At 48.3% G+C, this 27298-nt stretch overlaps 2 protein-coding genes across 6 annotated transcripts in view; one reads left to right on the forward strand and one right to left on the reverse strand.

Annotated features, from left to right (window-relative positions):
* SAMD4B (sterile alpha motif domain containing 4B) overlaps window positions 1-17438 on the reverse strand; it is a 38607-nt gene extending 21169 nt beyond the window's left edge. Inside the window, exons 1-2 of one of the 2 annotated variants that reach the window (XM_059383782.1) lie at window positions 17322-17438; window positions 3910-4134 (exon numbers count right to left, since the gene is read on the reverse strand). Coding sequence is in view for 1 of the 2 variants with exons in the window: in XM_059383781.1 (XP_059239764.1) it covers window positions 3732-3927 (196 nt within the window). In the remaining variant the exon portion in view is untranslated. Of the gene's footprint in view, window positions 1-3731; window positions 4135-17321 lie in introns of both variants that reach the window. The other variant, XM_059383781.1, reaches the window with a different exon arrangement.
* A 458-nt stretch (window positions 17439-17896) lies between these two features.
* Window positions 17897-26525, forward strand: GMFG (glia maturation factor gamma). 4 transcript variants are annotated; one of them, XM_059383787.1, is made up of 8 exons: window positions 17897-18198; window positions 22469-22536; window positions 22975-23071; window positions 23191-23240; window positions 24086-24135; window positions 25589-25671; window positions 26116-26189; window positions 26335-26525. In XM_059383787.1, exons 2-8 carry the CDS (start codon window positions 22534-22536, stop codon window positions 26404-26406), a joined length of 429 nt encoding a protein of 142 aa, XP_059239770.1. In that variant the 5' UTR covers window positions 17897-18198; window positions 22469-22533; the 3' UTR covers window positions 26407-26525. The 4 variants fall into 4 exon arrangements, with proteins under 4 accessions (XP_059239770.1, XP_059239772.1, XP_059239769.1 ...); XM_059383786.1 differs by lacking the exon at window positions 17897-18198 and adding an exon at window positions 18301-18386; XM_059383789.1 differs by lacking the exon at window positions 22469-22536 and having other exon boundaries at window positions 17898-18198.
* Window positions 26526-27298: the final 773 nt, after the last annotated feature.

Raw genomic sequence — 27298 nt, forward strand, 5'->3', positions numbered from 1 at the left:
AAGCCTCTGCCTTCGGCTCGGGTCATGATCTTGGGGACCTGGGATCGAGTCCCGCGTCGGGCTCTCTGCTCCGCGGGGAGCCTGCTTCCTCTTCTCTCTCTCTCTCTGCATGCCTCTCTGCCTACTTGTGATCTCTGTCAAATAAATAAATAAAGTCTTAAAAAAAAATTAAAAAAAAAAAAAAAAGAGAGAAAAAAAGAGGTACACAAGGGTCTACAGAATTTACCTCTGTGATCAGTTCTCTCTCCCGTCATGCTCTGCTCTAATCCTGGCAGGCTGCCTGCCAACTCTGATATATACCATAGCCCTCCTTCTCTTTTCTCATTCAAAGTTTTCCCTACCTTTCTATCCAAGTACCAGCTTGTTATACTCTCACCATCTGACATGGGACTGTGGCTGAAGACCTAGATTCCTATTTTCATTCACCAGTGAATTCACTCCTCATCAGTTCTCAACCCATTACCCTGCCAAATCCCAGTGCAAACCATCTGGGAAGGGCCTCGGTTCTTGGTGCAAAGTGTACCAAGTCTTTCAAGGCAATGTCGTAAGAGGGAATATTTAACTTATTTATTAATTTTTCAAATATTTATTTATTTACTTATTTACTTATTTATTTAATTATCAGAGAGCAAAGTGAGCATACAAGCAGGGGGAGGAGCAGAGGGGACAGGCAGACTCTGCACTGAGCATGGAGCCTGACCTGGGGTTTAATCCCACAACCCTGAGATCATGACCTGAGTTGAAATCAAGAGTTGAAGGCCTAACCAACTAAGCCACCAGGTGCCCCTAGGGAATATTTTAAATGCACATTACTTCAAACTAGCAGCTCCACAGAATTCTAGGCATTTATCCTAGAGATGCTTAAAGGGTACTCATTACAACACTGTAAGAGCAAGACCAAACATACCATATGGTAAAGCCTAGAGGTCAAGAGCCAAGAGGTCTAAAGTCAAATTTCAGTTCCACCTCTGACGAGTTGTGTGACCCAGGGCAAGTCACTAAACCTCTCCAGACCTTAATCTCATCTATAAAATCAGGGAACAGTAAGACCTACCTTACAGAACTGTTTTGAGGGTTAAATGAGTAATAAAGGTAAAGTATTGCTTGATACCCAGGTAGGGCTCCATAAATTTACCTATTCTACGTATTCTTGCTATTATGCAGCCATCAATAATGAAGGATTATATATATACATACATACAACTGGAATATGAGATCTCCAAGTTATACTGTTAAACGAAACTGGTTAATATGCACAGTGTTCCACTCTATGTGTTAAAATGATCAAAACAGGGGCACCTGGGTGGCTCAGTGGGTTAAAGCCTCTGCCTTCGGCTCAGGTCATGATTCTGGAATCGAGCCCTGCATCAGGCTCTCTGCTCGGCGGGGAGCCTGCTTCCCTTCCTCTCTGCCTATTTGTGATCTCTGTCTGTCAAATAAATAAATAAATAAAATCTTTAAAAAAAAAAAAAAAGATCAAAACAGGGTGCCTGGGGGGTGCCTGGGTAGCTCAGTGGGTTAAAGCCTCTGCCTTCGGCTCAGGTCTTGATCCCAGGGTCCTGGGATCGAGCCCCGCATGGGGCTCTCTGCTCAGCAGGGAGCCTGCTTCCTCCTCTGTCTCTGCCTGCCTCTCTGCCTACTTGGGATCTCTGTCTGTCAAATAAATAAATAAAATCTTTAAAACAACAACAACAACAACAACAAACAGGGTGCCTGGGTGGCTTAGTGGGTTAAAGCCTCTGCCTTCAGATCAGGTCATGATCCTGAGGTCCTGGGATCGAGCCCCACATCAGGCTCTCTGCTCAGCAAGGAGCCTGCCTCCCTCTCCCTCTCTCTCTCTGCCTGCCTCTCTGCCTACTTGTGATCTCAGTCAAATAAATAAATAAAATCTTTAAAAAATAAAATAAAATAAAATGATCAAAACAATGAACAAACTGAAGGGAGAGTATGAATGTATTCATACATGCACAGAATATCTCACAGAACATACACCAACTGGGAATGTGGAAGTATGGAAGGGAGGAGACCTCACTTTTTACCTTTCATATGGTCTGATTTTATAAGTTTTGAAAACACAGAAATTAAACATGCTCTAATAAGAAAACAGAATAAACACCACTGATGGTTCTGATATACAGACAAGATTGGCACCCAGTGCTCACTCAACTGCTTGGTCAGGATGGGATGGGAGGGATGTGTGCCAAAGCTGCAAAAGAAAATGGCCTGCCCCAAAGGAGCCCTCCTCTGGGGGCAGAGCCATACTGCAACCAAGAACTCCTGCTATAGAGCAGAGAGGAGCCTTCCCTGGTGGGGATGGGGGAGGGGTTGAGCTCTGAGCCTGCTGCAACCTTGCTAGGTTCTTGCTCTCACTCATACTGGATTTAAGCCAGTATGACTCCTGGCCTAGGAGCCCCCTCTAACCACCCTATAACCATGGTGCTTCTGTGACTTGGTACACAAAAATTCAGAAAAATAAAGGTGACTGTTACCAAGGCAGATGGACCTGGGGAGATGAGGGAAGCCAGGCAACTCTGTGGCTCCCCAGTCCCAATCTTAGCAGTCCACTGTGGATTTCCTCACCTATAAAATGAGGATATAACAGTACCTATTTCATGGGGTTGTTGTTAGGACTAAATGAATTACTGACAATAAAAACCATTTACATTTATTAAGCATTTACTACATGCCAGATACTGTTCTCAGAGTTCACAACTACCCTAGAAGGTAAGCACAGTTATGGTCTTGATTTTAAAGATGAAGAAAAAAAGGCTCAGAAAGATTAAGTTACTTCGTTATATCACAAATGACAGAACTGGGACTTAAACCCAGACAGTCTGACTCTAGAGCCACCAAAGACTGCTTTCAAAGTTAGTATACAAGGCAGTACTTGGCTTGTTTTAAGGGCTTGACATGAACCATTATCATGGGGAAGAAGGTGGGAACTGACGCAGAGCCCCGAGGTGCCCTCCCCAGTCCCCAGTTAGCTTTCAGGTAGTACGACTTGCTGTCTTCTCTGGCCTCCATCTCTCTCTCACCCATCGCTGAGGTCAACAGCTCTCCAACTAGCCCTGTGGAGGCCCAGAGGCCAGAGTGTCCCCTGAGAGGATTCTCTGGCCTGACTCTTGTCTACAACTAGGGGTCTTGGGACAGACAGTTTTATAGACGCCTGGCTCAGCCATCCCAACACCAACCTCATGGGACACAGAGTATCTCTCTACTAAGTGCTGAAGGAACTGATAGGGACCATATCTAAACTCAAAACTCTCTTGAAGCTGTTTATCCCTTAAGTCCAACTTACCTTTGGGAGTAAAGAAAAGTTTAAGATGACTAGTAAATTTTGGAAGAATTCTAAAATTCCCTCCTAGCTCTGCATCCTGAAGCTTGAGAAATGAATTATTTGCTCAGCTTCCAAATCCTTTCACAGTAATGACTTTAGTCTCTTCCTCTGTCACCTAGACAAGCCACCTATGTAACTCTTCCTCTGCCAAGGGATGTTCCCAGTTTGCACTGTCCTCCCCAGGAAGCCCCACATCTCAGTACATCTGGCAACAACATAGCCCCAAGAGACCTATGATGATGATTTGGGAGGTCAGGGACTCCCTACCCATCAACAAGCTCAGAACCCACATTCCTCAGCACCACTGTGGGGGTGGGCCTCCTCCACTATCTGACATCAGCTCTTGTTCCAGGTCTCCCTTCCACTGTGCTTGTCTCTAGGGGTGGAGACTCACCAGCACTGTTGGCCTCCGACTCCAGCAGGTGGATGTCATTGCAGTCCGCTAGCGAGTGCTCCAGGCAGAGCTGCAGGAAGCGGGCCTGGGTGCGAGTGACCCGCTTCAGAAGTGACAGCAGGGCCACCGTTTGCTCACACTCATTCCAGCCCTTGAACCAACCAGCGAGGATGCCCACCTGGTCTCGGAACATCATGGTGCCGGGCCTGGGGCCACGGTGGAGGGGACGGCGGTGGCGAGGGCCAGCGCCGTCACATGGTCTCGGCTCGGGGCTCCTGTTACCTCTCCCCTGAGGGCCAGGGCTTGAGGACGTTCCCTGGTGCGGCGGCAACGGGCAGTGGGGGGAGGATGAAACCTGCTCACATCGGGGGAGGTCTTGGTCCAGCCACACCTCTCCAGGCTCCTAGAAAAGGAAGTAAGGGGGTCAGACAGAATGAAAGGGCTGAACTGGTGTGGTTAGTGCTGGCTGAGGGGGTAAGGAGGCTTCATGCCTTCCTTTTTCAGGGTTTCTGCTCTGCTGAGTCCCCGGGGAGAAAGATGGAAGCCAATTACCAGATAAAAAACCAATTTTCCTTCCAATCTACAGATTCAGAGAAAAAGCTTGATTGGGATTCAGAGAGACTAAGGAGAAAATGTTGCCCAGCAAGCCTCACTGTCACAGGGCCAAAGGAAGCAGAGTAAGTTGGTAGGATTTTCCGGAGATGGGAAATAGGAGGGGCTGCACACTATAGGGAAAGATCTAAATTAATGGAGACCTGGTTCCAGGTGACACATGACCCCCAGCACATGTCTTGACCTTGCTGGTCTCTGGCCACCTCTTCTGAGAGTGGGAAAGAGTGATGGCTCACCTGGTAAGAGGACTACATGCAGTTTATATTATTTCAATCTAAGCCTCACAAAGCAAAGATGTGAGTGGACAATGTAAGTGGTGATCCCAGTGCAGATCTCGAGTATGCAGATAGCTAACTGATCAGTAACTGCCTCAGTGTCGTGGGTACAGGGACGGACAAAGTCTTTTTCAAAGATTTCCAACAGGCTGGGGGATCTCACCTCCTTCAACCCAGCTCTGTCACTCTGAGAAAGGTGTACCTCTGATCTCTAAGCTCTCACTCATCTCTGCTCTGAGGTGAGTCTCCCCCAGACTTCTTCATTCCCCTGAAGATTACTCCTGACCCAAGTCCTCTGGGTTGGTAAGTCCCCTTGGTTCCCAAAGACTCCAGACTGTCATCCAGACTCCTAAGAGCACAGAGGATACCAACCTGAGAGGGGTTACATCCAAAGTAAAAAAAACTCCCGAGAGGGGAGCCTGGGTGGTTCAGTGCATTAAAGCCTCTGCCTTCGGCTCAGGTCATGATCCCAGGGTTCTGGGATAGAGCCCTACATCAGGTTCTCTGCTCAGCAGGGAGCCTGCTTCTTCCTCTCTCTCTATGTGCTTCTCTGCCTACTTGTGATCTCCCTGTCAAATAGATAAATAAAATCTTAAAGAAAAAAAAAAAAACAACTCCCAAGCAAGAAAGTGTCCAAATTCTTCTCTCAGACAGGAACTACACAGGAGCAGTGTTAACTGGGCAGACAACAGGCCTATTCTTCAGTTGACTGATTTCTGGACACTACTCTGAAGCCTTTCTCTAAATGTCTTGAGCTCCAGGTCTCCACTCACATTTCCCTGTCTCTCCTGCAACCAGTGCCTTGGCTCTATCCCCAAACCACATTTGGCTCCATCTCCTTCTGGCTGCCAAAGGACTGAGAACTCCACACAAAGACCCACTGAACCTACTGGGCTCAGATCTTAGAGAGCTACTGCCATCTCCCTGAACTTCCATGCTCCTGCTGAGCAGGGCTGTGAGGTCCATCTGAAGATGGCTGTGGTTCACCTGGCAAATCCTCTGTGGGACAGCCTGAACAGAGCAAACTGGCCCAGATGTCAATCCTTTTGGATATAAGGAAAAGCACAGGGGAAATGAAATGTGTTCCAAGTTAAACAGATCTCCCAGATACCCTTTTATTTATCTCTACACTCAATGTGGGGATTGAACTCATGACCTCAAGATCGAGATTTGTACACTCTTCTGACTGAGCCAGCCAGGTGTCCCCAGAAATCTTTTTTTAAAAGGAAATCAATCGTTGCCTCCTGGCTTAAATCCTCCAATGACTTCCCACTGCACTTAAATGAAACCTAAACTAAACCTGACCATATCTTGGCCTACAGGGCCCTGCAAGACTCCCGTGGCCTCTCCAGCCTCATCTTGTACCAAGATTTCTTATTCACTGGAATTCTCTTCCTCCAGACCTACTTATGGCTGGCCCCTACTTGTCACTCAGGTTTCAGCTCAAAGTTACTTCCTGAGAGAGCTTCCCTGACCATCCAATCTAAGGAGTCTGTCATATTAATACTATTTCTTCTATATAATTTGACACTCTCAGGTACCATCATCTTATTTTTGTTGTTTCTCTTTCCATCAAAAAGCAAGCTATAGGATCACCCGGTGCCCAGAACAGTGAATGGCACATAGATGGTGCTCAATATGTATTTGTTGAAAGAATGAGTAAAGATGGTAAGCATGAAAGTCACACTTGAGATTTCTACAGCCTCAGGGCGAGAAGATGATAGAAGGAATGGCCCACTGGATGGTAAACAGATTTAGAAACCTTGTCCCAAGAGAAAAATTTGAAGGCACTAGGGAAATTTCTCCAGGGGAAGAAAAGACTCAGAAAGAATGGCATAACTGACTTCGAATATCTGAAGGGGTAGCACACAGAAGAGGAATTAGATTTGTTCTTTTATTCCAGAGGAGAACCAGGGAAAATGGCTGGAAGTCAGAGGTGATATGGGAAATGTAGAGAGTCAAGAAAATTCAGTTCTAGTCTTGCCCCAGACACTGATTCACTTTGATCTTTAAACTAGTCTGCTTCCCTTCCCTGCAATGTGTAAGGAGCCAGACTGGATCAGACACAACAAATGGGTTTTACCTCAGAGGCTAACTCCAAACGACTGGTAGAGGCTGCTTGGAGCACGGTGGTGAGAAGGATCCCAAAGAAATGGAACAACAGGAACAGCCATCAAAGGACGATGATTAATAAACTGGGGACACACCTCACATGATGGGATACTGTATGGGATAATAAACTGGGGACACACCTCACACGATGGGATAGCTTTTAAAAACATGCTTGATCCTGATAGCAGAATACAAAAAACACAACAGAACTATATAGTGTTTGATCTTTTAACCACCAACCTACAGGGATGATAAGCTCTGTAGTAATACACACAATACAACTGCATTTTTATAAAAAGATAAAAAGCCACACAAAAACCCTTATATATCTTACAGCATCTATATACGCATGTGTATAAAGAAATGTGTACAAGGACACACCCTGGGCTGTTCACATTGGTTACCTTGGAGAGAAGAAGGAATTATTAACTTTCTTCATATAACTTTGTAGCATTTCACTAGTTGCAAGTAAACATATATTACTTTCGTAATTTTCAAAAAATTTTATTTGAGAAAGTTTTATGATTGCATTCTACTTCCGGTTCAGTGAGAAAGAACACTTGATTGATTACCAATGTTTGCCCTGGATGCAGGATGGATGAGTGGTAGTTCACATGCCTGAAATAATCAGTTTCCCTTCCCAGCTCCAGCATTTTGTGGCTTTCGGCCCCAAGGAGACAGCAGCTGCCTCAACATAAGGAAGAATTTTAAAATAATATATCTGTCCAAGAAAGGAACTGGCTGCCATGTGAGGAGGTAATAAGCTCCTTGGCTGCTGGAAGTGGTCAAGTGGAGGCTAGATGAACATCCCTTGGGAGTGGGAGGGATTCCTTCACTGGGTAGCAACTCATAAGATAGAAGGACATGTTACTATTTCAGAGGGAACATTTGTGACGAGACGTTTGATATGCCAACAGCATTTACGGCAAAAAGATGACCAAATCCACGAACAAGACCAAAGATGTGCACTCTCTTTCCTATAAACTTTTACTGAGTTGTTACTTTTCCTAAGCAACATCACTGTGCCCCCCAAATAAACTGCTGACCAGCTTCTTTCCCCAAATAAGTAATGCTGTGGGAGAGGGCAGGGCCTCAAACATGACACTTAATAGTTATGGCCAGGTTTTGAATGAAGAACGCTGGTGAGGACTACAGTGAGTTGAAAGCACTTACCCTGTCTAAAGGGAGAAGTCACTTATTTTAGTTCTAATCAACTGCTGCCAGGGGGGAATGTGGGCCCAGTATTGTTAGGTTTAGTAGCTCAGGGTTTTTTTTTAGTTTTTTGTTTGTTCTTTTAAAGAGGAACCAGAAATCAGGATTTTTAAATAAAATTCAGCTATTTTTAAATATTGGAAACAAATTCACATTAAAACAGCAAAAACAAACCACTATCTAAGAAACAAACAAAGCCTGTGGCCTGTAGTCCTCGGAATAGATGGACACAAACTCGGAAAAGACCAAAAGTCCGCTAACTATCCTTCTCTCTCATGCCACCCAGCTGCTCGGGAACATGACTGGCACAGAGAATCTAATGCCCAGCCATGGTTCTGACAATCCTCATTAAACACTAGGGGGTTTAGAGCAACAGTCACTTTTAGGATAGAAGGATGCTGGGTGTTTGGTGTGGATAGTGACTGGAGAGGACTGTATGGCCTTCTTCCATTGAAGGGCCAGAGGTCCCCAGCTACTTCCTGTCCTGGGTGCTTGGTAAGCAATGAGAAGGGAAGGGCTGCGCTGATATGATGGCCAGGAAAGAGGCATCAGCACCGACTACTGCAAGGCACTTTACGGTGATGGATTCTGGTGGATCTGCTTGCCAGACAGCCATTCCCATCTTCTGGTACCTCTGGAAAATTAACTGTCTTCCTTGGCTCCAGGAGGAGACACAGAAAATCTACTGGCCAAGAAAGTCCTCACTGGATTCCTGCTGGAACTACTGGGGAGAATAAGTTCTCCATTAGAGCTGCTCACATTATGCAACATCTCCTGATGTTACTGGCTGCCACTTCTGCTACCTCATAGTGAGAGCCTGTCTCAGAATGAAGCTGACACAGATGAAAGCAGAGTCAAGAGGTAAGGGGACAAAGAGGGAGCCTTGTTCACATTTGAAGCTCTGGATCAAATCCAGCTAGCGTGAAGCCTCCTCACCTCAAACTCTTCAGTTATATGGACCAATAAATTCCTTTTGGGCTAAGGACAGTTGGCGTTGTGTTTCTATCACCTGAAGTTAGAAGAGCCTTGACTGCTCCCATACAAAAACAGAACTCACCACTTCTCTGGTCTTGTATTCATGTGACCAAAAATGACTCTCTCCTTTGAGGCAAGACTCTAGAGGTGGACCCCTATGGCAAAAGCCTCTTGGACAGTCCCAATATTACCGCTGCCATATTTGGTCTTCAACGGACCAAGTAACCTTCTTTCGAAGCATCTATCAACCCTGGAAGGTGGGAAATGAAGCCAAAATTGGCTAAGAGGTTCTAGGAAAAACTGTTCACTAGGCTCCCCTCTTTGGCTTCAAACAGCAAGAGGTGGCCCACAGATAGGAGGTACCTCTGCAGGTCAGCTCTCCTCATTCAGAAGCCAGACTGTGGAGTCAGATATGGCTGAAACCTGGGCTCTCCTGCTGATACTTACTTACTCTGTTGACCTTAAGCAAGTAACTCAGTTTCTTCCTCAGTGAATCTTGTTGTAAGAATAAAATGAAACAATGTGTATAAAAATACCTATACGAATGCTTAGCATATTTCCCTGTACCACCTATCGTGTCATATGCTAGACCTCATGCTAACAGCTTTTTGTGGATGAGTTCATTTGATTCTAAAAACAACATATATGCTATATTTCACATATATATACGAGGTACACGTGTATTCCACAGATGTACACACACATTATTATCCTCATTTCACAAAAGGAGAAACAGACACAGAAAAGGTTAAGCCTCCTAAGACTATATCCAGCTAAGCTGAGATTTTCAAGGCCAGTCTGTCCAGCTTAAGAGCTCTTGCTTGTTCCTAAGAATGTTACAACCTCCTATAAGTTCACTTCCATTGCCTAGAAAAGTTGGGCAAAAGGTAAACCCTTTAATGCCAACATCTCTGGATAAATAAGGGGGTCCTGTTAACCTTCTTACCCATTCTTAGCCCTTCTATAGCACCCACCTAGGCCTCTGAAGAACTCATACTTCATGAATAAGGTACCAGGCTAGTTACCTAAGGTTAACTCACTATCCTGACTTGAGAAGAACAGGAGAATGTCAGATGCCAAGGGAGCTCAACTTCTTTTTTATAAAGATCAACCATTATTTTCAGAAACTCTTGAAATATGTACACAAAATATATATAATATTGCCTCAGCCAAGAATGAGGCTTTTGTATGAATAGTTCTCGGGAACAGAGGGAGAGGAGGGAAGAAGCCAGGCAGGGCCTTCTGGAAAGCTGTGGGAAAACTTGAAGTAGAGAGGAAGCTGGTATCCTGTCCCCCTTGCCCCCATGTATTGCTCTCTTTCACTCATCCCATGCTTAAATGTGTTGACCCTTCACCAATGTAACTCCATCTTTAGCTCTTTCCTTTCTCTATACTAGTATCCTTCACTTGATAATCAACTCCCACAGGTTCAACTATCACCTTCTTGTGGACAACTGAGAATTTCTTAAAGTCATCCTGGACTCCTTTCTCTTCCATAAGATCTATTCATCTGGTCTTGATAATTCTTTTTTTCTTAACATCAACTTAACATGCCCTCCTTTTTCTTTCCCAAAACTCAAGTGGCTCTGGGACTATGCTGTCTGGGTTGGAAACAGAATCCTACCATTTACTACCTATGTAACTTTGGGCAAGAGATTTCACCTTGCTGTGACTGTTTTCTCATCTGTAAAATGGGTTTAAAATAGTACCTACTTATAGAGCGGTTAGCTACTATCATCCTGGATTCCTCTCTCTCTCTCTAATCCCATTATTTTAATTTTTAACTTTTTATTAACATATAATGTATTATTAGCCCTAGGGGTACAGGTCTGTGAATCGTCAGGCCTACACACTTCACAGCACTCACCATAGCACATACCCTCCACAATATCCTTTAACCCAACCATCCTCTCCCTACCCCTCACCCCCCAGCTCTCTAATTCCATTATTAAGTCCTATTTTCTCTATACTGAAAATACATCTAGTTCTCTCATTTTTTACTGCCACCACCATATTCAAGTTATCATCTTTTTTCATCTGGACAAACGTAATGCCTCCTAATCAACCTCCTGCTTCCATTTTTACCTGTTTTCCTTGCAGAAACCAATGAACATTCTTTTTTTTTTTTTTTTTTTTTAAGATTTTAATTATTTATTTGAGAGAGAGTGAGAGCATGAGAGCTGAGAAGGTTAGAGAGAGAAGCGGGCTCCCCATGGAGCTGGGAACCCGATGCGGGGCTCGATCCCAAGATTCTGGGACCATGACTTGAGCTGAAGGCAGTTGCTTAACCAACTGAGCCACCCAGGTGCCCACCAGTGAAAATTCAACAAAAAAAGAAAAAAGGAAGTAACGAAGTCAGACCATGTCACTGTCTTGTTTTAAAAACCCTCTATAGCTTCCCAAGTCTCTTAAATAAACATATGAACTCCTTACCAAGGCCCACAAGGTCCTATGTGATCTAGACTCTGTCAACCTCTCCAATCCCTTGCCCCTTCTCCCTTACACTGGTTTCCTTGTTGTTCCTTGAACACATCTCAAGGTTTCTGTCACTTTTGTTGACCCCTCTACCTGAAATGTTCTTACCAGATCACCACATGGCTGGTTCCCTCCCATCAATCAGATCTGGGTTCATATGTGCCCCAGTCTTCCTCATCTCCCCAGGAAGGAGTTTTTGGTCTGATATCATCCAAAGGCATTTCTTTGAAGGCTGCAGCTCTTCCAGAAATGCCTAGACTGTAAGATCCATGAGGGAAGGAAAGACTGTGGCTCTATTATTCATGGCTATGTTTTCAGTTCCTAGCATAGCACCTGGCACACAGCAAGCACACCTTCAATATATCTGTGAAATATTCCCCCTCCCGCCACCACAACCCTTACAGCAGTCCTTTCTCCACATAAAACAATGCTTAGACTGGAATGCCCCACTCCAAGATCACCCCACAATTATGCCTTCTCATCTTTGAGGTTATCAGGTTCAATTGTCACATCCTCAGAGGCCAATTCTGACCATTCTGAATATGGTGGCCATAGCCACCCTCTTTTTCACTCTACTGTTTTAATTTCTTCATAGCACATATCACAGATTTGTTTATGTATCTCTCCACTGCCCCATCAGAATGTAAGCACCATGAGTTCCAATACCTCGACTGTTTCTTCAGTGCCTCCATAAAGTGCCTCCATAAATTGTTTAACTGCTAGAGTTGACTGCAAACACTAGACTTTTATACTGCAAACACTGTTCTATAACCTGCCCTCAACAGACTCTATTCAACAAATTTACACTAGAACAAAACAAAACTCTACTCAAAGTAATTTACCTAACTCTTCACAAAGTTCAGAGTCCAAAAAACCCAAAGTTGAAGTACAAAACTGAACACCACTACTCCTGGATTCCGCTACCCTACCCTGGAGCTACCATGAAAACTGGGCAGCCATCTCTTCCCTGTCTCTATCAGTAAGATCCCAAAGGAAAGTATGGTTGGGTCAGGCTAACCATTGACTCTCTGGATCCAAACAATCACAGAGTGGAGAATGACTAGGGCTGAAGAACAAGGGAGGAGGGAGACTGTCACCAGTACTCAGTAAGGTTGTGGTATGGAATCACAGCAACCTCAGCAAGCAAGAGACAATTCCAGGGTATAAAACCCCAAACATGTCCCTAAGGATCTTCTGTTACTTCACACTTATTCAGGGAAGAAACTGTTTTCACACTGGGGTTCTCAGGAAAGAGTTGTCTTTCCACTAAGGCTGTTAAGGAGGTAGGATGTAAGCCTGGAGTTGCTGGAGGCCATTTTAGTCACCACAAGTAGAAACCTGTTGAGGATGAAGCTAACTCTTTGGAGAAATGGGCAGAGATTACTGAGAAGAGTGTTTGAACTCCTGGATAAAGCTAGGTCTGAAGCCAATCTAGACCTGGACTTTTTAGTAACACAAGCCAATTAATTCTCTTTTTTGATTAAACCAGTTCGAACTAAGGTTCTGTCATTTTCGTCTCTGGAGTACAGGCTCACCTAAGCCATTTATTTATGAGCCATTTATTCTTGGTAACACTGAGCAGTTATACACAGGGCACTGTTCTAGATACTTTATATGTATTAACTAGTTCAATCCTTACAATAATTTTATAATATAGAATATCATTATTAGTTTCATTTTTTAGATGTGGAAACTAAGAACTAGAATAAAATTTAAGTAATTATTCTAGGTCACAAAACTGGTAAGTGACCATGTGGGATGGAAATCCTGTCTGGCCCCAGAATCAGCATACTTAACCATTATGCTACAACGCCTCACTGCACCCAACCCTATCGGAACAGAAAATCCAACTCTATGACTCATGGCACTATCATCTTGGGATTGACAGGGTCCAGAGACCTATTTGTGCCACCTGTCTTCAATTTCACCATTCGTAAAATGAAATTAATTGTAGCTTACCTACCTCATAGGGTTCCTATGAGGAACACGAGATGAGAATACATGTGAAGCGTTTAGACAGTGACTGGCAAATAGTAATTACTCAATAAATAGTAGCCATTAGTATTATCACTCTATGGGTCACAAAAGTGCAGCTGGCAAATACAACAGAGATCGAAGAGATCTGTTTTCTTTCATCTCTGTCCTTTAAGTGAAGAGAAGAGATGCATGGGTGGGAGATGAGGAGGCCTTCTTCTTGCCTTTGGCCCACTGCAAAGCTGTTAACTGTCTAGAAGGCTACTCACCACTGTCCCAACTCCTGTGGAACATCACCGAGCCCCCAAACCACCTTTCCATGAAGGCTTTACAAATAAAAGGATCCCTCTTTCACTGCCAAATTTCCACAGCATATATTTGTACCTCATGTTCTGTCCCATGTACCTGCCCAAAACCTCTAATGTACTGTGAGCGCACTGAAGGCAGGCCCCACTGTTTATCCTGTGATCTCTGTTTCCTCTTCTAGACCCTAGAGAGAAACAGAATCCCTCAGAGAAAGCTGAGAGCCCTGTGGAGGCCCCAGACTTACAAAGGTGAGAAGCTAACCAGGATGGGCTGCAGGTCACCAAGAATAGGACCTAAGGCAGCTCAGAATCAGGAATGAGCACACAGAAAAGTCCCTCAAACAGCAGTAGGAGGGGCAAGACAGCCTCTTCTAGGAGGAGAGACAATGGGAGCTGGGTAGAGAGAGAGGACAAGAGGGGGTAGGGAAGGTGTATAGAACCTGAATGGGGAGTGAGATCTGAAAAACTTAAGAGATTTCTTGCCAAATGCAGGAGAAGTTGCCCATTCTCTAATAATTCCCAGTAACTTACAGAGGGCAGATCCCAGTGTGGGATTCAGAGACAAGTAAGACACATCCCAGTACTTTCCAAACTGGCTAGTCCAGTGAGGATGAGTAGACAAGTACATGAAAAACTACAAGGGAGAAGGTGAGTAGTGCTCTAAGAAGTAAAAGAGAGGACTCTCAACAGTAAGACACAGAGAATGAAAAGACCTGAGGGTGTCTTAAAGGGAGAGTGCCTACGTGGAGAGAAACAGATGAAGATTAGAAATGGACATGTGTTCAAGGAGATATCAATTTGAAGCAAAGCCCCAAAGGCTGGGGTATGGTGTAGAAGGGAAGCCAGAAGGTGAAAGTGCTGAGAGAGACCTGTAAATAAACCATTTGAAGGTAGAATATGAAGTAATTGCTCAGAGGGTGGGGTAACCTCTGAGAGAAGCCAGAATCCTTTCAAGAAGGCAGACTTTTTGGAAGATGGATATTTCACAAAGGGAACTCTCAGGAAAATGGGGGTGGGCAGGAGTTCAGAGGTATACCCTGAAGCATCTTTCAGGGGGCTTTCTGTGGCAAAAGGGAAATCTTCTTGGGGGACAATGGTTCTCAAACTCAAGCATGCACCAGAATCACCAGGTGGGTCCCTAAAAACAGACTGCTGGATCCTACTCTCAGGTCTTCAGGTTCAATAGGTCTGGGCTGGACCCAAGAACCTGCATTTCTAACCAGTTCCCAGGTGATGTTGATGCTGCTGGCCCAAGGACCGTGCTTTAAGGATCACTGGTATAGGGGAAGGGATTCTTTAGTGAGGAGGCCCTCAAACGGGAAAAGGAAGGAGAAGGCTGCTGAAAAGAAAATGGGGGAGTCCTCAGGAAGTCTCTAAGGGGGGGTTGAGGGTCTCTCAATCTCCAAAGGGAGGAGTCGTCTTTGAGGATGAAACCTAAAAAACCAAAACGGCCTGTTTCTGAAGGTTGAGATTTCAAGAGGTGAGGCTGTCTCTTGAGGATCTTTTCATTAAAAGGAGACAGTGGAGGCTCTAGAGGGTGAGGGGAACCTGGAAGATGCTGGGGACCTCTGAAGGGACAATGTGGGGAAGGAGACTCAAAGCTGAGAAGGATCTCTGAGTTGATTTCAAAGAAAAAAGAACAGAGATGGTAAGAGGATATAAACAGGAATCCTAAAAGGGGTAAATCTGATAGGGTACTGAATGGAAGCATGAGGCAATGTTCCGAAGAAGTCTCAGAAAGTGCTAAGGATTAGGTTGTCCATGCAGGGCAATTTTGAAGAAAATTCTCTAAAGGGTGTCTGCAGGAGGTGTGGTCTCCAGAGAAAGGCTTTGGATGTGCTGTGGCAGGATGGCAGAGATCTTTTCAGGAACTCCTAAGCTTAGCTGAGCTTAGATGAGGAGAAACCTCTGAGTAAAGTCTTCGAAAGATAAAGTATGGGACAAGTGGGTCTTCTGAGTAGAATGTGGGAATGTCAGGGTAGAAGGTCTTTCAGAAAGAATTCTGGGACTTTCTAAGAGCAGGACCTCAGTTATTTTAAGGGAAGACTGAATAGGGAGGAGGTTCTAGAGGATGTGAGGGAACCTGTGAGGAAGAGCTCAGGGAGGGAAGTCTCTAGGAAAAGTGTCTTAGTAAGGCAGGAGCTCTGAACAGTGATTCTGTGGGTTCTGGGGGTGTGTCGGAAGGGTCTCTGGGAGGGTTTTCAAGGGCTTATACCAGGAGAGCTCAAGGGATTGCCGAGGTCTCTGAGAAGATGTGAGGACATCTTGGAAAAACTGCATCTCACAGAGATCATGAAGAGTCTTAAAATTTAACAGGTTTTGAAACTTCAACTAAAAGCCAGTCTAGAAAGGGGAATTTTCAAGGGTCATCTAAAGAGAATTCTAGAGGATATCAGAGACTACAAGGGACCTTTTTTGAATCCTGAAGACATCTGTGGAACATGTGGTGTAAGTTACCAAGAAAGAGTTGGGATAGGTAACAGGGCTTGTGGAAAAGGCTTTTGGAATATGGGATATGAGTTCTCCAAAGATTTCAGTGACTCTCTGGAGGAGACATTTGGGAGAAGTGAGGGTGGTCTTGGGGGAAGATTCTTGGGGTATGTGAGGGTGATCTCTAAGGCATTTCAGGCTGGTGAGACTTGGGGGACCCAAAATCTTTGGGATCTGTGGAAGGGTCCTAAGGAATGACTTCGCAAAGGGGGAGTGTGTATGGGAGATGGCTGGCGCTTGGGTGGAGGGAGGGTCCTCCAGGTGAATTTTGGGGATGTGAGGACATTTCAAAGTCTCTGAGGAAGAATTTCAGGGTATATCAGGGGCATTCCAAAGGACATGGTGGCAGGGAGGGGTTTGGAGATTTGGGGGCCATGTGTGAAACATCTCCCAGGTGATTTCTGGTGTGGGGGTAGGTAGGAGGGAAAATTCTTGGGACCTATGAGGCGGAAGACCTGAGGAGATTGTGGAGATATGCGAAATAGGTCTCCGGGGAAGATTTCTGGAATGTGCGGGGTCTGGAGGGGATCTCAGGGAGACTGCAGGAGATTTTTAGGGCTTATGAGGGAGGCTCGGGGAGGAGATATGACACACATTGTTGGAATAGATGAGGAGTGGCCTCCGGGGAATATTTCTGGACGGAGGAGGAGGATGGGGATCTGGGGCCAGAGGAGGGGTTCGCTGGGGAAGATTTCCGAGACCTAACCCGGCGTCTGGACAAGATTCTGTGGACGTAAGGCGGGGAGGGGGGGCGGGGGGTCTTTCGGAAAGATTTCGGGCAGGAGGAGGGGTGCGGGTTTTCAAGGGGGCTCTGGGGCGGCTTTGGCGTGGCTGTGGGAACGCCCTCCAAGGAGGTGTCTGAGGCAGACCTGCGGGGGGGGGGGGGGGGGGGGGGGGGCCCCCCGCCCCCCGCGGTCCCCAGGGGGTGAGGAGGGTTTCAGAGAAAAGCTTCCCAGGCGGCCTGGGCGGGCGACTCGGGGGTCGAGGGTGGGGGATTCTCTCGAGGGCCGGGACCCCCGAGGCCCGCGCTCGCCGCCGCCCGCCGCTCGGGGTCCCTGAGGGGGCGGGGCCGCCCGCGCGGCCTGGGGCGCCCTGAGGTGAGCCCCGCGCGCCCCGACCCGCCGCCGCCCTGCCGCCGCCCGGCCCTGTCCGCGACTCACCGCCTCGGCCTCCGCCGCCGCCGCCGCCGCTCGGGCCTCCTCAGGCCCCCGCCGCCGCCGTCTCCCCCTCTCCGGCCCGCGAGCTCCCCTCCCTCCTCCCGCACCGACCACCACCGCCGCCGCCGCCGCCGCCGCCGCCGCCGCCGTCGCGCTGCGTCACCGCGCCGTGCGTCACCGCCCCTGGCCCCGCCCCGCCGGGGCCGCTGCTCGCCGGCATTAGCTCACGCCGCGGTGACGAACGGCGCGCCCGCCAACGGGCGGCGAGGGCAGCCCGAAGGGCGGGAGGTGCGCGCGGAGAAAGGCGGGGTCCTGGCGGAGAGGGGAACGCTGGGGGTTGAGCGAAGCCCAAGAGGCCCGCCCCCCACGCGCTGGGATTGGTTGACCGCGGGGCTGACGGGCAGTCGGCCCCTCCGGGACCTGGGGGCGGGCGGGCGGGGCGCGCGCGCGGCGTTGCCATGGGCGACGGGCGCGGGGGAGCCGGGGATTAGGCCTCCCCGTCCGCAGGGGGCAGTCTCGCGCGCGTCTACCTCAGCGGCCGCGAGCTAGGTCACAATTCCTGAATCTGGTGTTCAAGGCCTGCCTCCCCTCCCCTCTTGCACCGTCCGCCTAAGGCCTGGGCCCAAGTGGGCCCGAGCGGCCAGGTTACAGTTTGGCGCTCAGGCTCTGGACGCTCAGCTCGATCACCGCAACTCTGTCTGAACTTGCTGCTTCGTGTCCCAAGTGGGAATAGGATTGAAAGAGACGATGCGTAGAAAGCGCTTGGCACAATGGAGGTCGTCAACAAATGGGAGTTGTTGCTTTGACTATTGTAATCTGTTCATTCCGCAAGCTTTCCTGGATCTGGTGACTAAGCGGAGCGGGGGCCCTCACCCAGAAGGTGACCGAGACATGGCGTCTTTGAGGAACTCCAAAGAAAATACAGTCGGGGTGGACGGAGTGTAGAGTTCCGGGCAAGGAGTGGTGGGAAATGAGCTGTGGCCAGATGTTTGGCCACTTGAGGGAGTTTGGGCTTGTCTTGAGGACGCTAGGGAGCCATGGAAGGGCTTCAAGTCAGGGAGAGTCATGGTGAGTTGGGGATTTGGAAAGATGGCTCCGGCTTTCATATGGAGCGTGGATTGGAGGGAATAAAACTGGGGCCTTCAGTAAAGGGAGGCAGTTGGGGTGGAACAGGGGCGTTTGCACCGGGGTGGGACTGTGGGAAAGGGAGGAGGTGTGGGTGGAAGAGACGCCCAGGAGGCCTAGTGAACCTGTCTTGGGACTGGCTGGCTGCAGAGCCGGGAGAGAGATTGAAATCCTAGACAAGGCCTCTGGATGGGGGGTTTAGGGGTTAGTGGTTTCTCCCTCAAAAGGAGACCCAGAAGAGAAGCAAGTTTGGAAGATGCTGAGTTCAGTGTGGGCTACCCAGCAGCGGGGCGGAGGTGCGGGTGGGGGGGGGGCGGGGGCGGGCAGGAGGCTGCACAGAGATGGGTCTGGAGCTTAAGAGAACTTGGGGCCGGAAACCAAGATTTGAGGTTCATCAAAGATGGTAATTGAAGCTGTGGGTGATCTAGCCTTGGAGGATACGAAGGATGAATGGAGACAAGGACTCAACAGAACCCTAAGAAAGGAGGACACCTAAGGTTTGAGCAAAGGAATGGGCATCTGTCCAAGATTGAGAAGGGACAGCCAGACAGGAAAATGCAGTGAGGAAAGTTCATTTCAAGCCAGGCTGGCAGAGGGTATGGAATCCCATCCATTACCTCCTCTGTTTAAGCAAAAACCTTCGTGGCATGTAGAGTAGTTCAATAGATACCATTTCATTTATTCATTCAGTGATACTCAAGTACCTAATATGTGTCAGGGGCTTCAAGGTTCACTAGAACCTTGTTTCTAGAAATTCAGCAATGGAACAAAGCTTACATTCATGCCTGAAGCTTAAATTCTGGTTGAGGGAACACAATAAATAGATGTTATTTATTTATTTATTTTGACAGAGAGATCACAAGTAGGCAGAGGGGGAAGCAGGCTCCCTGCTGAGCAGAGAGCCCATGTGGGGCTCGATCCCAGGACCCTGAGATCATGACCTGAGCCGAAGACAGAGGCTTAACCCACTGAGCCACCCAGGCACCTCCAGGGGACACGATAAATAAATAAATATAATGTGACTTGGTGATAAGTACTACAGGGAAAAATAAAGCAAGCTGAGGGGATGGAGTGATGAGGTCAGCACTGTTTTAGCTGGGGGAAAGGTGTGATCAGGTGAGGTTTGAGCAGAGATCTGAAGAAAGGAAGGGGTAAGCCATAAGGGAAAGAAGTTTCCTAAAAGAGGGAACAGCAAGTGCAAAGGCCCAGTGGCAGGCTTATTCACAGAACCACAAAGAGGATAATGTGGCTGCAATGGAGTGACCAAAGAGGGGAGGGTAGGAGAAGACAAGGTCCAGGTGGTAATGGAGGAGGGGTGGTGGCAGATAAAGGCCACTGTAAGGATTCTAGCTTTTACAACTAGCTTTTACCCAAATAACATGGAGGCTGTAGGAGGATTTGAGAGAGGAAGTGTGTCATCTGCCTTGGGTTTTATTAGGATCCCTATGGCAGTCCTCTGAAAAATAGTGTGTCTGTGGGGGGGGTGGGCACAAGGGGACAGTGAGGAGGTTGCTGCAAGAGTTCAAGCAGGAGATGAAGATTTGGGGGACCAGGGTATGGGCCGTGCATGGAGGGGGGTGATGGGGAGGTTCTGGTTACATATCCAAGTTCAGAACTGACAATTCTGATGTACAGTGAGAGGAATGAGACAGGTTAAGGATGACTGAGACATCCATGTGGAAATAATCAGCTTAGCAGCTGGATGTAGGAGTCTATGTAGAGTCCACAGAGAAACCTAGGCTGGAGAAATAATTGGGGTATGCCCTTTGAAAGCCAAGAGACTGGATGAGATCAGGAGAGGACGGTAGGTGAAAAAGAGAAGGAGATGAAGGACTGAGCCCTGGGACACCCCACTGTTAAAAGGAAGAATCAGGGGCGCCTGGGTGGCTCAGTACGTTAAGCCGCTGCCTTTGGCCCAGGTCATGATCTCAGGGTCCTGGGATCGAGCCCCGCATCGGGCTCTCTGCTCAGCAGGGAGCCTGCTTCCTCCTCTCTGCCTGCTTGTGATCTCTCTCTGTCAAATAAATAAATAAAATCTTTAAAAAAAAAAAAATAGGAAGAATCAGCAAGAGGCCGAGAAGGAGCACAGCCAGAACACTCAGAGGAAACCCAGGCCAGGGTGTTGTCCTGAAAGCCAAGTGAAGAAAGTGTTAATTCAGGGCACAGAGAAGGATGGATGGTGACACATGCAGCTGCCAGGGCACAACAGACAAAGACTGAGAATTGACCAGTAAGTCCAACACCATAATTGGTGGCCCAGACAAGGCTACGTCAGGGGATGGGGACAGGAGTCACAATCTGCTGGGAGAGAGTTGAAAAAATCAGGAGGAGACATTGGAGGCAGCAAGTATAGATGATTCTTTAGAGAAGTTTTGCTGAAAAGGGAAGGAAATGAATGGGCAATGCTGGACGGGAGATAGGGTTCTTCATTTGTAAGAAGGAAGACAACCCAGGGCGCCTGGGTAGTTCAGTTGGTTGAGTGACTACCTTCAGCTCAGGTCATGATTTGTGAGTCCCAGGATCGAGTCCCTCATCGGGCTCCCAGCTCCATGGGGAGTCTGCTTCTCCCTCTGACCTCCCCTCTCGTGCGCGCGCTCTCTCTGTCTCTCTCAAATAAATAAAATCTAAAAAATATTAAAAAAAAAAAAAAAGAAGGAAGACAACCCTATATGTAGACTGAGAGGAAAGATCTAGTAGGGATGGGAACATTGATGATGCAGGGAAAGGGAGAATAGCTCTAATAACCCCTGTCCGTCGGGGGGAGGGGTGGGATCCAGTGCCTGTGGAGGGATTCAGGAAGGTGAGGGTTGGGGGTGGGGGGAAGCTGAACCAATATGGCGGGCCAGCCACTGGGGAGCAGGAACCTGTGAAGAGTCTCTCTTTTTTTTTTTTCAAAGATTTTATTTATTTGACAGAGATCACAAGTAGACAGAGAGGCAGGCAGAGAGAGATGGGGAAGCAGGCTACCCCGCTGAGCAGAGAGCCTGATGCGGGGCTTGATCCCATCCTGGGATCATGACCTGAGTCAAGGCAGAGGCTTTAACCCACTGAGCCACCCAGGCGCCCCTAGTGAAGAGTCTCTTGTTGGCTTTTATTTTCTCACTGAAATACAGGGAATTTTCCCATAAATTACTTCCCTTTTATTTCTCCTTTATATGACAGGACACTGTATTGATTTGGGGGGGTAGGGGTTTGTGGTATAAGTAGGTTACAATATCTAGGACTTTGATTTCATGGTGGGAAAGGGGGCAACACAAAATGCACTTAATAAAAAAGGGAGTACTGGTCTGACACAACTGGACACCATTGTTGTAAGGCCCGTTATTAGGCCCTGAGGCTGAATAAGTGCAGGAAAAAATCCAGCATTACCTGGAATAATGGAGTGGAGTCTCCACAGGATAATGTGGAATCTCGATATCCCCATCAATACGGTGGGTATCAGTTAGGCTAGCAAACATCCCTAAGCTCCCCTTTTCTACTCTGGAATTAAAATATTAACTTAAATTAAATTAAAATATTCCAGAGTGGGGACGATCCAGGAGAACTTACTGGAGGAGGGGAGGAGCTAAAGAGCTATCTCTCTCAAGTAAGCAGAGAGGCAGGCAGAGAGAGAGAGAAGGAAGCAGGCCCCCTGCCGAGCAAAGAGCCCGATGCAGCTGATCCCAGGACCCTGAGAACATGACCCCAGCCAAAGGCAGAGGCCCTAACCCACTGAGCCACAGAGGCGCCCCAGACCTTGCTCTTATGTACAGTGTAGAGCATGTCCACCATGCCAGGAGGTATGTAAGGCTGTTTTATCCCTACAGGAATCCTGAATCAGAGGGATGAAGCTACCTAGCTAGGGTCACACAGCAAGGCAGCATTTGAATCTGGGTCTGGGTGATTGCAAAGCCTGGGAGGTCCTGGCAGATGAGGGGAAGGAAGGAAGGGGAGGAGCCCTCTGAGACAGTTGTCCCAGAATGGGCATAAACAGGATGTGGTGTTGGATGAAACCTTTCCCCTGCCCCACACCCCTCCCCCTGCAGCCCTGGTCCCCAACTCTAGAAGACAGCGGAACTGAGAAAAGAAGAGGCCTGTGGACAGAAAAGTCATGGTTAGGGGGCTGAGGGGGTGTATGGGAAGGGCTGGGGGCTGGGGTGGGGTTGGGGTTGGGAGATTGCCTGGGTGAAGGTCAGCCTGGGGGCTAGTCAGGGGCTGGGAGGGTGACCCCATTGCAGCAAACGGCCTGGCTGGGGGAATAGAGATTCTGGCTCCGGGTTTAGTCCCTAGCAAGCAGATCCTCAATTGCTCCCTGAGGGCACCTGCCTAGAGGGCTGGAGCCCAGCCTCTGCCCTGCTCCCCAAACGCTTGCACTGGTAAGGGGTGGCACCCACCTGCGGAAAGCACCTTTTCCCTAATGTACCCGGGGCGTCCTGTGGGCCGTCAGGCCCACCTCTTCATTAGTAGTTGGGGAAACTGAGGTTTAGGGAAGTTGACGGGGTGGGGTGGGGAGCTTACGCTCTCTTAAGCTCTTCCTGGGCTTCTCTGGCAGTCGGATTCCCTGGTGGTGTGTGAGGTGGACCCTGAACTAAAGGAAAAGCTGAGAAAATTTCGCTTCAGAAAAGAGACAGACAATGCAGCCATGATCAGTGAGTGTCATCTCCTCCCCTGGAAGGTTGGCGGAGGGGGTGGGGCCAAGAAGGAAGTCTGGCTAGTGTCCCCACTGGATGGAAGGGGCAACTAACCCCCATATGCCATTCCTCCCCAGTGAAGGTGGACAAGGACCGGCAGATGGTCGTGCTTGAGGAAGAATTTCAGGTGAGGGATGGGATGGAGGGGGCCACCGAATAGGGCAGGGTGGGACTGGGAGAAAGAACCAGGGGGCTGGAACTGATGCTACGAGCCTGACTTCGGGGTTTAGACAGGACTGGAGGTCAAATCCCAGCTCAGTTGTGACTTGAGGCAAGAGACTTCACCTATATAGGTCTCTGTTTTCTCATCTGTGAAATGGGGATATCTGTACCTACCTGAACCTACCTCTTAGGTAGGTCTATGATTTAGTGCTTTAATCCTTGTCATGGGCCTAGAAGTGGGCCTGGCACATAGAATATGCTCAATAAAATGATGATGGTGATGACAACGATGATGATATTTTATTGGCATGTAAATGAAAGTTTCCAGATAAATCAACAAAAAGCTAGTGGAAATCCTGCATAAAAGGATAGACCTCCCCTTTTCTTGCCTCGATGTCTTTATCAGTCACACAGGGATGCTAATAAGGCTTACTTCGTAGTGTTGTGGTAAGGATTTGAGGGGGTAGCCCATGGAGGCTGGGGCTGTTTGATGGGGCGGTGGGGGGGGGATCAACTAGGAGCTGGGCCCTCTCAGGTCCTCTAAAAGACAGTGTAGCAAAATGGTTACAATTTGAACCCAGATTCAAATCTGAATCCTGCGGCTCGCTCTCCACAACCTTGGACCAGCGTCTTAACCACCCTGGGCCTGTTTGCTCACCTGTAAAGTGGGGCTAAGAGGAGAAGCTACTGCACAGAATTGTGGGAGAAATCAGTGAGTTAATCTATGTGTGTTTCTTAGACCAGTGCCTAGGCACATAGGTTGACCTTACTTAATGACGGTCTTTGCTTTTTCTCCCCCCTCACGCCTAGAACATTTCTCCAGAGGAACTAAAAACAGAGTTGCCAGAGAGACAGCCCAGGTATCTTGGGGATAGTGAGGGGAGGGTCAGGCCAGGGAGGGGTGAGGGTGATGATGAAGGAACAGACTGAGGGACCCCTTGGATTCCAGTATTAATCGCGGGTTCTGGTCTGGGTTCGAGGCCATGAATTCACACCCTAGGACTTTTTGTTTGTATACTAATATTTTATTGCAGAATTTTACACTGGTAGTCATGTGATATTAGAACTTGCTTTCTTTTGTTTTCTGTACAAACATTGTCAGATTTCAGTCTCGTGATTGCACTTCATTAAACAAAAAATGAAATTTTCCTTTTTCAATGCCTGAGAATACTTTGGGAAGTGGAGTTGTTTGACCTTTAATGATTGGGGAGAATCCTGTGTGAAGCCTCCTAAGCTAGTACAAAGGAGGTCTTCGACACTCCTGTGAAGCCTAGTCATGTTATTTTACATCTCCACTGGAGTGAATTTGGGGTGCACCAGGATTTTGACCCGCCATCTCAGGCTCTCCATCCCAGCCAGGACCAGCTCCCCAGGTGTCTGACAAGTGTAGTCACGCTGGGTCCCATGCACAGAAGGGAGTCTCAAACACAGATGGGGCTTAGTGCTCTGCGGCTGCCTGCCATCTGGAAATTTTTTATAGTTTTATCTTTGAGTTCGTGTTTTGTGTAAAGTCTGGTGGGACAAGTGGAGCATGTACTGGGGGCTTGGAGCCGCCTTCAGCTCACACATGGTCCCTCCATCAGCCCTGGTTGGTCAGGTTCTCCCCTGGTCGCTGCTACCCTCTGTCCCAGGCAGGGGGTCTGAGTGCAGATAGGGGAGGGTCAGAGTCAGAGTCAGGGTTGGCAGACACCCCCTGCATGACAATTTCCAAGGTCTGTCTACAAGCGAGCCAGGGGGTGTACTTGCCCTGTGAGTGTCCCCATGCCCAAGAGAGCCCAACTTGAAGTAGTAAGTTTAAAGAGCCAGTGACCAGTCTGGAGAGAGACTGTGGAGCAAAGGGAACAGCTTTTCTCTTGCCTTTTTTTTTCTCTTGCCTTTTGAACAGCAGGCCCCACATTTCCATTTTGCCCTGGGCTTGGCAAATGATGGGCGCTGGCCTTCGTCCCAAAGGTCTAGAGCTTTGGATGGTCCCACGTAGTTCTTGAGCCTTTACACTCCGACACGAATTCCCTGGGCTCAAATCTTTCCTGTATCCACAGAAATCCAGTTAAGTGACTCTGGGCCTCGGTTTTCCCATCTGAAGTATGGGAATAACAAGAGCACTTGTGTCAGGGGGTTATTGTGAATCAAACAAGCACTTACAATGAGTATTTTTCATCCTTTTGTTTTCACTGCCTGTATACTGGGGTCTCATTTGTTAGACCTAGGTTCTCAGACTCAGGCAAGATTTCAAGACTGTGGACTCCGGTAATGGGCATTGGGCCCGGGCTTCAGGCGGAAGTACTGAATTTGATTTCCCTTTGGCTGGTGTAGGTTTGTGGTTTACAGCTATAAGTACGTGCACGAGGATGGCCGAGTGTCCTACCCGTTGTGCTTCATCTTCTCCAGTCCTGTGGGTGAGGCACGGCTCTCCCTGTCCCCACAAGAGGGTCTTAGATTCTGTGCTTGGGGTGTGCAAGAGCATGTCCGTGGGTGCAGGTATGTGTGACTGGTGACTGTGTGAGTGTGCAGCATGTGTGGCGCATGGGTGTTGGGGTGGGGGTGCGAGCTCAGATTCCTTAAGAGCCCACCTGTCCTCCTCAGTCTCAAGGTGTGCAAGCCAGTTAACCTCTCCCTTTTATTTAGAAACTCCTACGTGGCCTCTAAACCCTCTCCTGGGACCCTCAGCATAACAAGTCCCTCCCCCAAACAGCCCCCAAACCCTGAGTATGGCTTCAAGAGACCACCTTAGAACAGCTCCCAGGACCCTTCGAAAACTTCAGGGCCTGCAGGACATAACCAGGGCCTTAGTGATAAGCGGGGTCCCCTAGTTACTCTCTTTTCTCTTCTTTTGCACGCAGGCTGCAAGCCTGAACAGCAGATGATGTACGCAGGGAGTAAAAACAGACTGGTGCAGACGGCAGAGCTCACAAAGGTCTGGGCCTGGGGCTGAGGCTCCCCAAGGCTAGGGAGGTAGAGCCCGAGGGTCTGGGCTCCTGTTCTGAGTGGGGGAAGGGGCCAGAGGGCTCACTACTTCACTTCCTGAGTGGGTCTTAATGCGGAGAACTCTCCCTGCCTAGGTGTTTGAAATCCGCACCACTGATGACCTCACTGAAGCCTGGCTCCAAGAGAAGTTGTCTTTCTTTCGTTGACCTCTGAGCTGAGGAACTGGATTCCTGATGTCGGAGTCTCTGAAGAAACTGGGGACTGGGACCCCTAGGACCTGAACGTCTGAGCCCCTAAGGAAATTAAAATGCAGGAATTCAAGAGATCTCAGTTCTGTGTCTGTTTCTCCTTGGGAGAGCTAGCAGAGGGTCCCTGCAGTACCGGCGTTAGGCCAGCAGAGGGCAGGCAGACCAAGTAGATGGCCGCTGAGTCCCATAAGAAAAGGGGCGGGAGGGATACCTGTTTCTTGGCAAGAAAGGAAGAGGCCTGTAGGTTTTTCTGGGGAGGAGTTGGCGGGCTGAGGAATGGTGGGGGAGGGGTTTCCAGGAAGAATTGGAAAATATCTGAAACCAGGAGGGGGCCCTCCTAGGGGAATATAGCCACCTGGGTTCCTGAGAGTGAAGGAGGCAGAGTGCCTGTTCCCCTCCTCCCTACTTCTCACGGCAGCTCTAGGAGCTAGCAGACAGTGAGCCCCCAGGCTGGAAGAATTTTAAGATTTTATTTATTTATTTGACAGACAGAGATCACAAGTAGGCAGAGAGACAGGCAGAGAGAGAGAGAGGAGGAAGCGGACTCCCGGCTTAGCTGAGAGCCCAATATGGGGCTCTGATCCCAGGACCCTAGGATCATGTCCTGAGCAAAAGGCAGAGACCCACTGAGCCACCCAGGTGCCCCTAGGCTGGAAGAATTTAAAGGCAGAAAAGCTGTTGAAGGATCAGACATAATTGCTTCAGGGAGTTGCTGTGGTGGGTGGTTTGTGGGGTTAGGGAGGCCTGAGGGCCCAAGGCTAGGGAAGGTGAGAGGATCTAGGGCTCTCAGTGAACCCCTGAGGGGTATGAAGTTGAAGGTCAGGGAAAGGACCCCCTACCTGCCCCAGTT

Source organism: Mustela nigripes, chromosome 17 (assembly GCF_022355385.1).
Source record: "Mustela nigripes isolate SB6536 chromosome 17, MUSNIG.SB6536, whole genome shotgun sequence".
NCBI lineage: Eukaryota > Metazoa > Chordata > Mammalia > Carnivora > Mustelidae > Mustela > Mustela nigripes.